The 18,094-nt window shown below is 38.1% G+C and overlaps 1 protein-coding gene across 1 annotated transcript in view; it reads left to right on the forward strand.

The window, feature by feature from the left end:
* Nucleotides 1-18,094, forward strand: part of TNKS (tankyrase) — a 140,918-nt gene that overhangs the window by 76,185 nt on the left and 46,639 nt on the right. Inside the window, exons 6-7 of the mRNA XM_014888250.2 lie at nt 14,230-14,324; nt 17,653-17,719. Of these exons, the coding sequence (XP_014743736.1) occupies nt 14,230-14,324; nt 17,653-17,719 (162 nt within the window). The remainder of the gene's footprint in view (nt 1-14,229; nt 14,325-17,652; nt 17,720-18,094) is intronic.

Here is an 18,094-nt window from a genome sequence, read left to right on the forward strand (position 1 = left end):
TCTTGCCATTATTTTCTGGAGGGAAAAATGGAGTGTGCAAAACAAAGAGCAGTTTTATACATCAGGTAAAGCACTCCTGCAAACCAAGGATCATGGCGGGTTTTTTTGGGTTTTGATGACCAAAGAAAATCAGCAATAATATCTCAGAAACTACTATTTCATTGAGCTAGGTAATGATTGGTTTTTGTACTGGCTGCAGGTACTGGCTTATGTGCCTATTGAGTAGATATGAGGGCACAAATAACGAGTTGTGAAGTGCAGGGCTATATGGTACTGTGTAAGTAAATGAGTATTACACAAGGGTAAATTTCACAAAACCTGTTTTTTAAAAACTGTCTTATTTGTTTGCTTTTTAAAAAGCAATGGTTGAGCTGAAATGTAGTAGTGATTTTTCATGGCAATTAGTCTTGCTTTCATGTTGTTTTTTTTTAACAGGAGACTGAAAATTTGCGCAATTGTTGGAATGTGATGTTGTGTGTAAGGCAACATTTACATGTTGCATCACTTCTGTTCACATTGCCTCACAAAGTATTTGCTGTGTCAGAACAGAACTTAGACACAATGCACAGCACCTGCATATTGCTGTGGGTCTGAAATATCCTTCCATCCTGCCTGTGAGTTCTGCTGGTCTCCTTGGTCTTTATGTTATCTGTAGAATTAATGACTTATAGAAGACAAGCCTATGGTGTTGGTGTTACCAGATGGTACTGAATTTCACACTGTTTAAAAGCCAAGGCATCTATTTATGTATCTATCTATGTAAAGGTATGCAGGTTTTAGAGCCCCTGTTACTTTCTCTCAAATATTTTCCTCTAGGGTTGTCTTTTTCAAGACTTAGCTATGAGTGAATTTTCAAAAAATGTTTTTTGACTATTTTAAATCACCAGGTTCCTCTCTGCTGCTGGAAATTAAAGCTGTATTACTTTGTCATGGGAGCTGGATTTCTGACTTATTACAACAGTCACTGCTTACCTGAATCAGTGGCAAGACATAGGTTTAAAATCACACATATAATGGTTGCAGGTTGAGTAGAAGTTCTTAGTCCGCTCATTTCCTTCAGAAAGCTGTTGTGAACACTTGAAAGCTGTTCATGGAAGAAATTGATGTTGCTTCCATTTTAAAAATGCAGAAATAGCTGAGCTGATAAGAAAGCATTGGTTTCAGCAATATAATAATAATAATAATAATGATAATAATGATAATAATAATAATAATAATAATAATAATAATATAAGAACTCTTTTCTACAAGGCACTTTCCACATGACTAATCATAGCTTTCCAAAGTGATCTCAATTCAGCTGACATGGTAGCTATTAGCAATAGGAGTTTAGATTTTTGTTTTGAAGTTGGATTTTTGGTTGTATATAATATCTTGTTTCTGTACTGCATTATACATGCTCAGATCATGCTGGCATTAAAATACTCAGGTGTTGGTTGAATAAAACCAACTCCTCTGGTTAGGAGTTACCCAAAAACAGTTTGTTTGATGGTCTTCTCAAAGTGCATCTCTTGAAGTAGAGAAAATAGCTAATATTTTTAGCTCTGAGGAGCATACAAAAGTGAAAAATAAAATGCGTCCTTTGTACTTTGAAGTAAAGTTTATGTTGCAACTGCGTTTTCTATTTACATTTTGTATCAACCATATGAAAAACAGAGAATACAATGGCATTACTTACGACAGCGTGGTCTTGGGTTTTAGTTCAGCTTGAGGCAGGAATTGCTACCAGAAGGCAGCACAGAATGCAATTCCTCCACAGCTACATTGTTTTTTGTCCTTCACCTTCCCTTCCTGCTTTCTTCCATGAAAACTAGAAATATTATTTCTGCAACAGGTGAGTCAGGGATTCTGCAAACAATGCACCTCAGTTTTTCTGTGCGTGAAGCTGTCCAGTACTGTGGATAATGTAGTGATCCCATGGGGAAAAAAAAAAGCAATTAATTAAAACGCCATTTCTATCATGCATGTGGTCCTACCTCACTTATTTGCACTGTTGTATTCTGACTTGTAGTGTCCTTTTCTTTGTTTATTCCCAGTTTTCAGTCCTTAAGAGCTCCCAGCATCAGTCTTTGGTATTTTGCTTCTGCAGTGCCTTTGTTGTTACACCTTTCCAAACCAGCTGTAGACAGCCCTGGATCCAAAATACCAGTAACAGACATTTTCATTAACCTTTGTGAGTCATGAGAAACATACTGGCATCTTGGCTTTGACTGAGTCTGTTGCTTCAGCCTGTTCTTTCCTGCCAGAGCTCTGGTTGTTTGCAGCCATTTTCAAGAAAAATCCTTCAATTGGAAAGAAAATTGGTATAACTTCCAGTTTCTGAGTGTGTATGGAACAATTGATCCACATTTTCACAAGCTTTCCCTTTAGGTTATTAAGCCTACAGACTTGGGTAGAGGTTTAAATTCCCTTGTAATATTCTTGGTTCTAGGAGCTGGGAGTTGCAGAAAAATGCCACGTACTGCAAGATGTGAACACATTGTGTGTTAATGGAACTGTAAACCTTCACAGTTGTGTGCATTTTTCTTGTGCTGTGGAATAAAAATGAAAACTAATACCACATAAATCCATAGGTCTGTTTGTTCTGTAAATCTGTGTCATAGAGATTATATTCAGATGGGTGTGGAATATATTTTGGAAGAAACTATTTCATGTCCAATGAAAAAAGTTGTTTGAGTATTGGGAAGATCTAATTTTCTACAGATAAAAGCTGTTTATTTGAGCAAAAGATTTGTGAACAGATAGCCAATGTCATGCTCAAGGGTATATCTGAATGACAGTGAAGACTTCACGTTTGGAGTTTTTTGTCACATGTAATATCTTACCTAGTTTCACAATTTACATTTCATCTTTCTCAAAGTTTTATGAACTCTTCTGCTGGTATACATTGTTTGTGTGGCTTGTAAATACAGTCTCTACTCTTTAGACTTATCTATGAAAGAAATAACTAACTAGTGCAAAGGAGAGGAGCAGTGGAATCATACAGGATAACAGTTAACTGCATATTATTCTTGGTTCAGAATGAGTGCCTTTTCCTTCATTAATCTTATAAAATGAAAATATTAAGAATTGTTTAATGAAATGTCATTTTGTTTCAGAAGAAAGACAGCTCCACAAATCCAAAACAGTTATTTCAAAATAACTGTATAGACAAACGCTTGCTAAATCTGATCACTTGCTACTTACTAGCATAAATGTCAGTCTGGTTTTGATGAAGTGCTATAGACTCAGTTTTGTGGGTAGAGAATGCGCAGATTTTGGGTTCTACATTTGTGATCCTGCAAAAATTTGCCAGAAATTTCCTGATGTGCAATTACAGCACTGTGGAACTGCAGTTATCAAAATAAGCAATAACCACAGAGGCTATTCAACTGCTGTTGGCTAGTGTAAAGCTGGCACTTACTGATGGCTTCTGGACACTGCAGTCTTTGTTGGTACTGATCTTGTACGTGTTTCATGAAACATATGTATATCAAGGTTATATTTAGGGGTGTGAGCTGGTGGATTGATAAACAGAATCACAGAATGTTCTGGTTTGGATGGGACCTTAAAGATCATCTAGTTCCAGCCTCCCTGCTATAGGCAGGGACACCTTTCACTAGACCAGGTCAAATATTTGAGTCAAATATTTTAAATCAAATACTGCACGCAAAATTGAAAGTCTTTTCTAGATTTAATTAATGATGTACTGTTAAAAAAAAAGTGACATCTCCAACATTACAGGAAGACTACAAAGCGAGTGTCGTAAGGTTTGTGTTGTGCCTTGGGCAGAGGTGCCCAATGCCATATACGTACAAAGAACATTCAGAAATGGTCATAACTTTTTTTTTTTCCTTTAAAACACCATTTTATTTGTTAGAGAAAGATAGTTCCCAGGCTTCATGCATGTTAGAAAAAATGACAAGTTACTTTCTTATGCTGTTATCCTATCTTACTTCATCTGCCAAGCAAGTGGGTAACACAAGAATCCCTCTGCAGACTTTGTATGGTATAGATTATTTGGCTTAATTTCTGTGGGGTCACTTAAAACCTTTTATATCCAAAGATGATACCTTTTGAATGAAATGTAAAACTGATGTGCTTGCCTTTAAGTTTCTGTCATGAGATCTTAAATATTTTCTGTAAAACATTTCAGTGAGTATCCCTTTACCTATTATTTGAAGTGTATTCTATAATGTTCACAAATAGAAATTGTGCATGAAAGGACTAAAAAGAAATTGTTTACTCTGCCATCATTCTCTTTTTATTGTTCTTTAAAATTCAGGAAGTCTCCTTTGTTAGATCTTAATTGATGTGCTCTTCAAGAAGCCTTAAATGTGTTGAAGGAATGGGGAGTTTTTATACCTGAACTGTTTTCCCCTTGATGATTAGCTTCACACAGGAGATAACTTCCCACATTAGGCTATTATCCATCTCTTGTCAAGAGAAAACAAGTAAAACTGACAGATTTGGGCAGAGCTGCCATGTAATATTTTATGCATGTGAACTAAAAGCTGTATTCTGGATTTGGCTCTAACAGCTCACAGAGGATCCAGATGCTGAGTACTAATGGTATTTCTTCTACTGTGATCTCAAGAGTGGAGCCCTTTCCTTCACAGAGCTTGCTGAGATTGTTTTGAATTGAAATGCAGCAGCTCAATCCGGGGACTGAGAGCATTTGACTTCTGTATATGGTCAACTATAGTGAATACTGTGGGTGATATTTCCGAGCTTGATGTCACTCTCCTCTCAAAATCCCTGCATGTGAGCTTAAGAAGTTCTGAAAAGTAAACTGATCTGCTTTCTTGTTGCTTTTTAGTGTGGTATTAGTGTACTTTGTTGCCTCTCTCTGTTGTGACATCTATAATTTCGTTGCACGCTGTTTCCCATCTCTGCATACTGTTGTGCAACCACCTGAGGACCTAACATCACCTTCCTCATAAACCATTGGTGAGGATTTAGTTTAAAAACCCGTTGAGTACCCCCATTGTAACCTGTATCAGTTGGCTTTCCCTTGTGCATGTGCTTGTTGTCTGCTTCAGAAAACCCAAGTTTAAAACATGGAACTTCTTTTAACAGTATTTGACCCTTCCCAAGGAGATTATGTTTATTCAGGTGTTCACTAATTCTAGCTGTTATTATATTGTATTTTTGCTTGTACAGGCATCAAGATTACAGGCCTGTATGTAGGTCCCCAAAATGTGCATTAATGATTGGTTTGTAACTTTCGTGTCTTCACGTACCAAAATAATCTTAAGTGAAGGTCATGTACAACTAATAATTCACCGGTTTCATTCTCCTTTGCTCTCTAGAGTGGATCCAGTTAGGTCATGGCAACTTGTTGATGTTTGTTTTGGTTACAGGGATGACTGAATCTTCTATGCTTAATTTAGTTTCAGACAGATGCTTTGCCATGCTCAATCACCAGGATGCTGGAATAAGACTTACTGTTTCTTCTAAGATATATACAGTACAAAAAGTTCCTTTACTTCTTCACAGTACGTTCTTGCCTATAAATCCTCCATTTCTTGGCCTAGCATTGCCTTGCCACACTGAAATAACTGCATTTTGTGCTCCTAGTGGATTGCAAGAAGTTGTGTGGGTTGAATTCATTTCACCAGTTACTACTTAAACTGTTTTTGCCTGTCTACTTGTATTTTTACCTCTAAACCACTGGAGTTTGTGGTCCTTGTATTTTTCTTCAGCTTGTAGATTCAGCTTTTTGAATGCCCTCTTAATTCTAGTGAACTCTTTTAATTTGCTGTTGGTCATACTGGCTCCTTTCGCTATATCAAGCCCTTCCCAGTAGAAGGTACGCATTAGCAAAGCATGTCCAGTATTATCTTCGTTAATAGTTTTTATGATGTCTATAAGGACATAATTTTCTTACGTACCAATTCTAGCTTATTTTTAAAAACTTGCCAACTTTTTCATAGCTCTACTTTATGAAGGTTGGTGCCTCATGTTGGATTATTTTAGCAAGCATTTCCCCTGTAGATAAGTTGAATCTGAGTGTGTTACAGCTGCTACTAAAGACAACTTCTCTTGAAAGGTTTTGCTTCAGGTGTCACTTGCTACCATCCCAGTAGTTGCATTTACCCTTTTGGCCTTCCTAGCCACTTTCTCTGTAGAAGAGTCACTGATAGCATCCAAACATTTTTCCTGTTAGGTCACCCAAAACCCTTGTGTTTTCTGCCTTTGCTGCCTCTCTGATTTCTTCCAGCACATCTGTTATCGCTTGCTTGTACAACCCCATCATTGACTTCAGAGGTTGTATGGATAATTTAGTATGATCAATTTAATTCTAAATGAAAAGAAGTGCAAATGCTTATTGTGCAAAGAGAGATGTATTTACATAACCATTTCTAAAAGTATTGTTTAAGTTGACTGAGCAGGCAGCAGATGAATGATAAAAGGGGAGGAAAATGCCAAAGTAAGGCATTGTAATTGATGATGGATGTGTCATTCATGAACAAGAAAAACGAGGTGATTTTATTAGTCTTTTCCAAGTAATATTATAATCAACTACTTGTAAAAGAAACTTATTTCTTAGAGATAAAATTCTTTAGAATATTTATATTCTAATAACCATTGCTTTTCAATTGGAATTACAAGATTAATTCTCTGCCCTTTTCCCTGTATTTTACATGACTGCTCTTCAAAGGAATGGTGAAGGCTATTTGATTGGATTATAAAGTCATTTAATACTAAAATGTGAAAATGATCACTGTAATGCAAAAAGAGTATTTTGTGTATTTAATTTTATTAATTATTTTGTATTTTGTGTCTTAATTAAATTCCAAAATACAAGGTATAAATATTTATTTCATACTCAGCACTGGAGCTGAAATGTAGTCAGTATGCAAGTGTTGCTCATAACGGTTTATTCTGACCTCAGTTTCAATAAAATGAGTGAAGTGATGATTTGAAGCCATGTTAACAGAAGGAATGATCAAATTAATATATTCCTTAATAATGTGAAAATATTATGAACTGAAGCCTGGAAAGTTTATATTTGGAAGGGGAAGGTGGAGAAGTGATGTAAATACATAAAGATGAATAGACCTAGTAAAAATAATACGATAGATAAAAAGAAAAGGGAAATAAAAGATTGCTAATTGACTGTAGTAGGAAAGACATTGATGTGCATGCAGACTGGAGAATGAGATGCTGGAGAGCAGTGCTATGGAAAGGGAGATGGGTGTGTGTCCCTGGTCCATGGCAAGCTGAATGTGAGTCATTGTGCCCTGGCAGCCAGGAGGGCCAGTCCTGTCCTGGAGGGCATTAGGCACAGCCAGGGAAGGGAGGGGATTATTCCACTCTGCTCTGCACTGGGGCGGCCTCACCTCGAGTGCTGGGGGCAGTTCTGGGTGCCACACCATAAAAAACACTCTTGGGCATCTGGTGTGATTCTTGGGATGTCCTGTGCAGGGCCAGGCATTGGACTCAATGATCCTGATGGGTCCCTTGCAACTCAATATATTCTATGCCTCTATGAAGATTTTGATAGCAAGTGGTAAAAGAAGAGAATGCAACAGCAACAAAACCCAGCAGTTTTGGTTCTCTGGTGATTCAGTGTGCATTTTCATATTGCCAAAAATGGCTGTGCTGGACACAATGATACTTTAAGTAGTATCTGTGTAGTTTTCTGTCATATCTTTCAAGCCAGCATAGAGAGTGATCTTTACTGTATAGAGAGAGAGTGGATCTTTACTGTAATTTTTTCTTTATGTAGTTCAGCAAGCCACTATTCTCTCAGCTGTCAGCATCTATCACCAAAGAAACAGTGTATACTCCTCTGCTTCTCTGATAATCCATTTCAAAATTCTTCTCCCTGTGTCATTGAGGGCTGCCAGAGATGTATTCTATGCTTCTGAATCTAGGAAGACTACAAATGGTACTTCATGGTAAAAGCCTCAGAATTTCTTTTTCATATTGCAGTTCCATCCCTAGCTACACCTTCATCATATGCATGTAGAAATGGAAGAGATTCTTGTAAAGATCGCTTTTCTGAGAATACTATGGTTTTGTGAAGAGTGTTATTTAGTTTTGGTGACACATCCTCTGTGGAACTGTTTTGCCAAATGGTGTTTGAGATACATGCATGCAACAGAAGAGTTTGGGGGAAGGGAGGACGTGTTGCATTTTAATTCTGGTTTAGGAGGAGGTCAAAGATTACTAGTGCCCCATTAATGGGATCTGCTGTTTGTGAAATCCTTCAGAGATCAATGATGTTCCTATTTAAAGATTTAAGTGTCTCTCCCAGCCCTTTACCTTTTCCCCCTTAGTTAATGCTTCTAGGTTTGTCTCTTAAATTAATGACAACCCCTGCACCACTACAGGCTGGGGACAGTGGCCAGTCAGAAAGGGACCTGGGGGTTCTGGTTAACAGCAGCTGAATGTGAGCCAGCAGAATACCCAGGCGACCAAGAAGACCCATGGCATCCTGGCTTGTATCAGCAGTACTGTGGACAGCAGGACCAGGGAGGTCATTCTTGCCCTGTACTCGGCACTGGGGAGACCACACCTTGAGTGCTGTGTCCAGTTCTGGGCCCCTCAGTTTAGGAAGAATGTTGAGGTGCTGGAGCATGTCCAGAGAAGGACAACAAGGCTGGTGAAGGGTCTGGAGCACAAATCCTTTGAGGAGCAGCTGAGGGGGCTGAAGTTGTTTAGTGTGGAGAAAAGGAGGCTCAGAAGAGACCTTATAACTGTACAACTTCCTGAAAGGAGGGTGTAGCCAGGTGAAGGTCAGACTCTTCTCCCAGGCAACCAGCAACAGGACAAGAGGACAAAGCCTTAAACTGCACCAGGGGGAGGTTTATTTTGGACATTTGGAAAAATTTCTTCACAGAAGGAGTGATTGGTCATTGGAATGGACTGCCCACGAAACTGTTTAAGAAGTCAGCATCTCTGGAGCTGTTTAAGAAGTCACCATCCCTGGAGCTGTTTAAGAAAAAACTGGATGTGGCACTCACTGCCATGGTCTAGTTGACAAGGTGGTGTTTGGTCACAGGTTGGACTCGATCTCAAAGGTCTTTTCCAGCCTAGTTGATTCTGTGATTTCCTCTTCTGCCTTCTTTTAACCTTGAGATAGAGACACTCCAGTTATTTCTTTGTTTCCTCCTGTGCAGGATCATGCTTGTCATCGTGTCCTCCTTCCCTACCCTAGGCACGTAGGTGGTTGAAAAAGCTTTTCTCTCATAAATCTCTTGCCCCCTTATTTGTCAACATTTAGCCCAAGTTGCAGTACAGCAGTCACTGTTAATGTGTGGAACTGATGCCAACCCTTGTAATGTGGTCTTAGAGGTTCAGACATAAAGTCAGAAAATTGTGTTGTCTCTCAAAGGTCAGTTCTACTAGAGGAGCATTCAGTAGTCAGTAGTTTGGACAGTACAGTCCCCTGAGAAGGAATAGATTTGAATACTTACTGGATATGAGGAACTGGTCTGTCACCCAAGTAAACCTCTTCCAAGTGAGACCTTATTCTGTCAGTGTATGTACAGTATTTTTAATCTTCTCCTTCTGTGTTTTAACTCTTTTCCTCAAGTTTATGAACATTCTTGCCCATTGATACTCTGCCCTAGCACTGCCGTGTCTGTGTAATCCAGCTGGTTTTGTCTTTGCTGGTTTACAGCTGAAAACAGTTGGTTCCTCACCACCACCCCCCACCTGTCAAGAGATCATCTGATATACCAGACCTCTAAATTAAGATTCTGTGCGACTTGCAAATTCTGAATTGGTGAGCTGTTCAGTTCGTTTTCCCTGTCATTAGCTGTTAGAAAGCAGTATGTGAAATCTGTGACATGATGTTTTTAGAATTTTACTATACTAAGCCTGTCCAGTTCAATAGTCTAATTAATTACTAATATCTGTGTTCTGAAGAGGAAGCAGTTAAATTAGCACTGGAAATAGTAGAGTGAGAAATGTCTTCCTTAAGCATTTTTGTAGTTCTTGTCTTTAGGAATTTTGTTTGTTTATTGGGGTATTTGTTTGTTTCTTGTTTATTTTTTTTTGCATTTATAGTTCAAGCTCTTCATCCTTGTGCTTATCTCGGGAGTTGCAGCTAGCTCATCTACAGTCAGTGGTCTGACATTACTTGTTTTCCTGAAGCAGCATCTATAAGTTTGTCCCTAAAGCATAATTGTTAACCACGAATTTAATTAACTTAGTACTGCTATAAAATGACAAAGGAAGCTACATCATTAGGGTGACAAGTCATGTGGCTGGTGAACAGAAGCACACCCCCTTTCCTCCTCACTGAAAGTGTAATTCTTCAGTCAGGGTTAGGGAACTTTATTTCTCTAGTACCAAATGTGTAAGAGCATTATATCATGAATATAAAATAGTTATCTTGAGTTATTTGAAATACGTGTTTATAGAAGGAAATGTTTTGTATATAAGTCCAGTCTTGGCACAATATAAACAAATGTTGATGAGCTATTTACCAAGAAAGCTTCCAAATTAATTTAAAATGAAGGTGTAAGATGGGTGCACTGCTTAAAATTAGAATGCAAGTTGGTATCTGAGCAGCAAAGGAAAAGCTTGATCATTTCCACAGTGGAAAAGTTTAGGAATGTGTCTGCAAGATTGTGGTGTTGTTGCAACTTTTTTTTTTACCCCATTAATCAGAATTATAAAGTGGTGGCAGGAGGTACTCCACTTGCATATGAAATGTCTTCCTGATGTGCCCTCATGATTGATGTGGTTCATTTTAGAGATGTCTGAAAGAGAGCAGCATCAAGCACAGACTACTGTGATTGGAAAGAAAGATTCTGTCATAAATTCTAACACAGTAAAGAGAAAGTTGTTTGCTTTGCCAGGAGTCAGGACATCTTTCAAAACAGTTTCATGCAAAACTATGAACCAAAGGTGCCTTCTGTGATTAGAAAACCCTCTGCTCTCCCCTTAATTCAAAGGAGGTGAAATACTTCTCTGAAGGGAGTTTGTATGACAGACTACAAGAGTTTTAAGATATTTTTATTGCTGTTTTCTAAGGGCAGTATGATCTGAATAGAATAAAGGGGTTTTTTTAAACTACATTTGTTAAATGGGAGTTTGCTGCAAACCTGCAATTTTCAAATCTGCTAAACCCGAAGATAATTACAGACATGATATAAAAAGTCACAAATACTAAAGTCTGCATGAAACATTTTAAAGTGCCTCCTCCCCCCCCCCCTTTTTTTTTTCTTTGCGTGTCCTCTGTCAGCAGAGTGTTGTAGAAGAGTTAACAATAAACATACAAGTATCCTTAGGTATTTTTTGCCAAACTTTACTTGTTTCCCCGTCTGTGTAAGAGCCACCCTTACTGGTGCATATCCCTGTGGGGACCTTCTGAGCATGAAAGTAGCCATATGTCAAGGCCAGAGCTGGCCGTTAAAATCGGAGTGTTGCCTCTTTATTATGACAATGCCCTTCCTGTAGACAGTTAAATGAATTTATGATAATTCTGAATCACTGTATCGTGGTGTAAATAAGATTTGTGATGAGACATTATTTATGTAATAATATTGACTTTAATAACCTTTGGGATGGCAAGTTGAGAATGAGAGAAACACATAGATAAGATTTTTATCAGATAGCATTATATAAAGATTTCAGCAATAGGAAACAAGAACAAGAGAGTTTTTAAAACAGTTCCTGCAGCTGTTATTAATAATGCAGATAATGCATAATATTAAATGGTTACATAAGATCTCTCCGTTTAAAGCTGACCTTAAAATGTGTAATTCGAATTTGAAATGAAACTTTCTTCTAAGGCAGCAGCAGCATTACCGCCTGAGAGCTGCTGAAGACTCTGCAGCAAGATAGGAAAGGAGACAGATGGTGCTTGGAGCTAGCGCTCTCACCTTGCCCGTGGACAGTTTGTTGAAATAAATTTTCAGATTTTAGTAGAAGCTGCTCGGAGACTGCAGCACTGGAGATCCCTCAGGGCCCCGTTTTGTTTGATGCAGGGGAACAGGGGATGGTAAGTCCAAGGTGGCTGACCTTGAACAGAAGTTATAAATCAGCTGTTGGTAATGAAGCAGTGCAAGAATACTCAAGGCTCACTGAGAACATTATCAAATCTAAAAAATGCATTTCTTGTATTCCCAGGCAACACATTGTCAACAAGACTGCAGGCAAAAGCACTTACCTTACTATAAATAGTAGGTATATGGTTGACAGCGATTGCCATCTTATGTACAGTGATGTTCCTTAAAGTGCTTAGTACCTGCTTTGGCTCAGTTACAGCTGCCATAAAACTTTCAAATAATACGCACATCTTGCAGGATGGTCTACTTTACTTAATAAAAATTGAGTTATACTCTTTTTAATTACACTAGCAAGTTAAGACAGTGTGATTGGCTTGGTAACTGTGAATGTGAAGATAAGTGCCCTCTATAGGTTTTTGTTAGTAAGTCTTGCCAAGGTTTGCAAGGTATGGGAGGAGGGGTTAATTGATAGCTTAATTAAACCTATTTTCTTAATATTTCTTAATACATTGCTGTCAATGGTATTTAGTTTTTACTTCCCTGATGCTATATAAATAGTGTGTTAATTTTAAGAATCACTCTCTATTTTTCACTTTTTTTGAGGGCTCATAATGTCATATAACGAATAGTTCATGTAGCACAATGTCTTTTAGGTACCTAGATTCTATAAGTAGCATACAAAGTTGTAACTCCAGATTAGTATTTTTACCTATTTCATCAATAGTATTAATGAATGCTCTTTCTCATGAGAAAGGAAAAGTAGTTTTTAAAAGTCATGGAGACAGGATCTTCCTGCTTTCTTCTTCCTGAAGTATATGTAAGCACACCATTTATAAGAGCCGTTTAGCCAAACTAATGAGCAACTGGGAATGCTGGCTTTTGGATACAGGGGGAGCATCTCTCTAGGTTGTCTAGAGACCTGACGTTCTCCTGCACGTGTGCATGTTCACTTGTCCTTGCCCATCAGTTAAGTGATCTCTCTGGCCCTCTTAACTCCCTGCGTCTCCAGCAGTGTTTGCAGTTGCAGTTAAAGCATGCTGCCTGGTGGAGATCTCAGCCCTGTCTCCAGGGATGAGTGCAGGGAGCATCAGCTGATCCTCCTTGGAGAGGTGACCGCAACATGGCACACAGCTTGGCTGAAGATGCTGTGAGCTGCAAGGCAACCACACCAAATGTCGAGTGTCTGGCTGCAGATGAATAATTCCTGGTGTGCTGGGCAAGACAAGACACTCTGTATTTAAGTCATGGGAGCGGGGTGTCTGCATGCCCTTGCTTGAGAGGGGAAAGAAGTAGCTCATCTTTTTGGAAGACAGGGATATAAGTTTTCTGAAGATTTGGGTTAACACTGATTTGCTCAATTTATGCCATTTTTTGTGTGGCTATAAACTTGAAAAGTTTTGGGGTTCTTCTCTAATGAAGTTATTTGGCAAATACAGGTCTATTAACCCTAGAAATACAAAGTGCACAGTTCTAGCCTGAGTCATAATAGTTTTCCTCTTAATTTTAAGGAGTGAGCAAAACTCTGGGCTTAAGTGTCTTTATTGAGAACATCTCTGTTAATAATGTTTCCTATGAGTAAAGCATGATTTTGGAAGTCTGCCATCGTTTTTTTAGAAGTGGCACGCAGACAAGAATGGATGTAGTTTAACTGTAGTGAGGTTAAAGGATCCTGCAGTGTTCCAAACATTTAATTCTTGGCTCCAGTCTTTCTGGAGTCTAGACTTTTGAACACACAGACTTTTCTGCAGTCCATTTCAAATTAATTTTAGACTTTCTGGGTTACTAATTCAATTGATAAAACTGGATTTAGTAACCAAGCCGAGGCAACTGGCAGAAATAATAGTAGTGAAGTATTCTGCTAATGTCAATAGCAGCATCATCCTTATCCACACTTTCGTTAGTGTTTATGATATGCCAAAGTGAGATATGTAAGCATACAATTTGCTCTTTGTCTTACCACAGCACAGTACAGAACATGTATGGATACTTTTTTGGTCCAGAAAGAAGGATGATGATAATGATTTTTAAAATTAGCTTTAAATTAAGAGGCTGTTATTGCCTTAGGGATGACTGTATTCTTATCCACCTTAAGGCATATTTTTTTGTTTGACAACAGGAAGGGCCTGCATGTGCTGTGTGTTTGTTAACTCAGCTAATCACAGAAGGGTACTTTAACTCATCTTGGCACAATGTATAGATAAACTAAGAGTATATTCATGGCAGGAAGTACAGGACTTCAGATTGATGTGATTCCCATTCTTCATCTTTTGTTTTGCAGTCCACTCCTTTACATCTGGCAGCTGGCTACAACAGAGTTCGCATAGTCCAGCTCCTGCTGCAGCATGGTGCAGATGTACATGCAAAGGACAAAGGGTATGTAAAATTAATTTATTTATTGCCTGTTTGCAGCAGTGGTTTTGACTACTAAGTCACATTAAAGAATTATTTATTTGGTTCATGTTGCAGCATAGTCTCGAATAGTTGTCTAAGAATGCAATATTTGCTTCCAAAATCTGAGTGTGCTTCAGATTAGTTGTGATTGCACTTGTTTTAAGTCTTCTTTTGCACCTTTACAATTTTTTCCAAACTTTGATCTTTACTTCCATTCACAGGCTACCCTTTAAAATTATGGACTAACACCATTATTTTGGAAAGGTGGTGGGGAGAAGATACAAGGGCTTAGTGAAAGATGTGCATTGAAAAACTTCTGTGGTCTCATTATCCTGTTTCACATATATGTATGTAATTCCAGGTAACATCAATAATGCTCATGTGCTTACAACTAGTGGTCCTCGAGGATCTATCTTCATTGAAGCTGACAGCAAAAGTCAAGATACAGTAGATACTAAACTATACTATTTCTGCATTAAGGGTGGTAGAGTGCACAGCAGTCAGAAATCCGTGCATTATTCTCAGTCATACATTTCTGATCTCTAAGAAGATGATTTTCTTGATGGTTGGATTGGAAGGTTTAGTTGTAACTTTATAGAAATTTGGCTCCCAGTTAAAGGCATACATGTTGTATTCAGAATCCATAGAAGTAAGATACGTGTGTGTGCTGTCTCTAGCAGCAAATTTGAGGCACTTCTGGTATTTTCATTTTCTGCTGAGTCCAACCTAGTATTAGAAAGAGATTTTAAATCTTCTTAGTTTCTTCCTTTTTTTCCCTTTCTCTCCAAAACCATTGTAAGTGTATTTAGTCTCTTGAAGTTTGACTAATTGTAGCTCTTTCATCTGTCCATTTACCTCAATGGCTTTTTTAAACAGTGCTGTTGTTAAATGCATAATGACGCATTATGCAAGTAAAAAAACAAAAATAAAACCAAAAACCTTCACAAAAACCAAAACACACCACAACCTCCCCCACACCAAAACAGAAAACACAACAAAACTCCTTCCCTCCCACCCCCTAAAAAAATCCCACAAAGAATATGTGGACACACACATTTAGAGAGATAGGAAACTGCAGCTTGGCAATTCCTTTCAGGCCTGGATTTCTCCTGTCTCTCAGGTCCATTCCCAGGCTGACAAGCTGACTACAGCTTCAGTTAAGGGAGGTAGTCTCCCAGAGTGATAACTTGGTGAAAAACAGAAGGGAATTCATAAGAAAGATTAACACCTGGTGTCTTTCCCATGGGACATCCGGACATGCTGTCCCAGGGGATGTTTTTCCCAATCGTCCAATGAACTACTGTCCTGTCCTAGCTGCACGTAACACACTTTAAATACGGGCTGTCCGTACAATAAGGTTGGCCTTTTCTCCCCAAAAGAGGTCTGTGTGTGTTGCTGTCCTTTCTCTCTCTTTGCAGCGCAGTAACCACAAGAATAACCACAAAAGTCCTACAGTAAAGCTCTATATAATATCTATTTAGGGAGAGCCAGCATTATTTAAGCAAGTTGAAGGTAATTTGCACCTTTCCAAAATTTCACCATCATTTGGTACAAAGTTCCAGTGTAGATACTGTAATGAGTTTTGAACAATTTGCTTGGAATGTATGAAGGGTAGTTAAGTTGAACTTGTACTCGGCGCTGGAGCAGGAGGGGAGGGAAGGCAAACAGAAGGGAAAACCGTTCAATACTTATTCCATACTGAACTTTAAAGCAATCCAAACGTATTTAGAAACATCTAATATCCTAGAAAGCTCACACTTTTTTTAGTGGCATCACCATTCAGAATCAGTGTGGTATTTCGTTTTACCTTGCTGCTTCTTTTTTATACATAATTTATAAGTAAATAGGCTATAAATAACTGTCACTTTTCATTTAAGGAGCTAAATTAGGCTACTGATTTTATAGAACTCTCAGGTTCTCTTCAATGGAGTCATTCAGAGAAAGTGCTTAGGAATTGTTCTGTATTTTCAAAATGGTCATCACTTCTAGTTACTCCCAAAGAGAAGCCCAGCCAAGGCTCTTTCTCCACTGGTCTTTTCTTTCCCTTACAGCTGTTGTGCTGGAAGAGGGAAAGGGAGGGGATACTGCAGAAGTGGCCAGGTGCATTGCTACAGTAATTGTCTTTGCTGACAAGCCTTGAAGCCCTCAGTCCTTTGAGATGATCATAATTTTGGAAGGGGGCATCATTTTAAGTGCTCTGTGGAATGGATAGTCTCTCTCTGTCTCACATGTGCATCCATAAGTTGTAATTAAGAAAAGTAATGATGGAAAAAACAGTCTGAAGAATTTCCCCCAAACAAATTCTTCTCTCCTGTGACAAATGTGTTGCTGCTTCTGAGAGTATCCACCTTAAACTTAAGTTTATTTAATTGCTGTCTACTACTTGCTGTCCTAATTCTTTCTAAGTTGTTTTTATAGTGCTGGGAATTATCCCCTGTGTTTTTCATAGGTAATATGGGATTAATCATGGTTTTTATGTATTATATGTACTGATCTGTTGAGCCATAACTAGCCTAGTTAACTAGACTTGACTTGAATGAAACTCATTTTGTCCTCTGCAGTAATTGCCCATCTCGCATCTCCTTTTCAATGCATGACTTTTATTGCACCTTGTGCTTGTGACTAAATCTCTGTTATTTACTTTGCTAGTGTCATTTTTAAAGTATGGCCTGCAGTAATATAGCTCTACAGAAATTACAAAGACTCTCTTGGAAGTATCTTGAACAGTTAAATAGGTTGTACTGTAAAAAATGGAGGAAAATCAAATCATTCCACAGTCTAGAGCAGCAATTTGAGTCTGCTTTCTATGGATATTTGTACATCTTCATAAAATACCCAGGAGTTACATTAGTGTTGTCTGGGGAATTTTGCCTTTCACATAGCATTTTAAACAGGAGTTCCTGTTTAGGCAGAAGCAGAACACTGCTGAGGAAATTGAATGTGGCATGGAACTTTTCCCTCTCCTTAATAGCTTCAAGAAAGATCATGTCAAAGCCAGTTAATGCTAGTCCTAATGGTAGATTAAATGTCTGTGGCCTGTTAAGGCAAAAAAAAAAAACAAAACCAAAACCCACAACAAAGAAATGCACCAAAAACCCAAGCAATAAAACCCCAAGTTTTATGCCACTCTTAAGCAGTGTGTTGTTTGGGGAAGTCAGATTTTCCCATTAGTTTGTAAATCCTAATTTTCAAATCCCTAACTATTTAAATACTTTAATTTGATGTCTTCATCTCAATAGGGAGAAAATTGTTCCTCCTTTTGAAATGCTGCTTTAAAAAAATTTGTCATTTGCCTTCTTCTTCCATGCAGTGGTCTTGTGCCGCTTCATAATGCATGTTCTTATGGACACTATGAGGTTACAGAGCTGCTGCTTAAGGTAAGCAGGATGGAAAGTAATTGCTGGTGATTTAGATGTGTTAGATGGGATATGAACTGTTTGTATCAGAGTTGAAAAGTAATTTTTTTTTTCCTACTAGTAACAGGTTTCAAACACAGTATTGTCATTTCAGAAGCCTGCAACTTTAGGTCTTTGTTGGAACAGTATATGTGGTTTTTTTCCTTATCTAATTTCTTTGGACTGAAGTAGAGTGGAATCTTTCTGTTCAAAAATCAGCTCACACAGAAATTCAATTTTTTTTTCACAGATTCAACAGTATTTTTGTGTATATTGGTATTTTTAATTAAATTTTTGTGTGTGTGTTCATACATGGGTGATTTGAACCAATTTTTATAATAAAATGAAAATTTGTAA

The sequence above is a fragment of the Sturnus vulgaris genome, chromosome 4 (genome assembly GCF_052056855.1).
Source record: "Sturnus vulgaris isolate bStuVul1 chromosome 4, bStuVul1.hap1, whole genome shotgun sequence".
NCBI lineage: Eukaryota > Metazoa > Chordata > Aves > Passeriformes > Sturnidae > Sturnus > Sturnus vulgaris.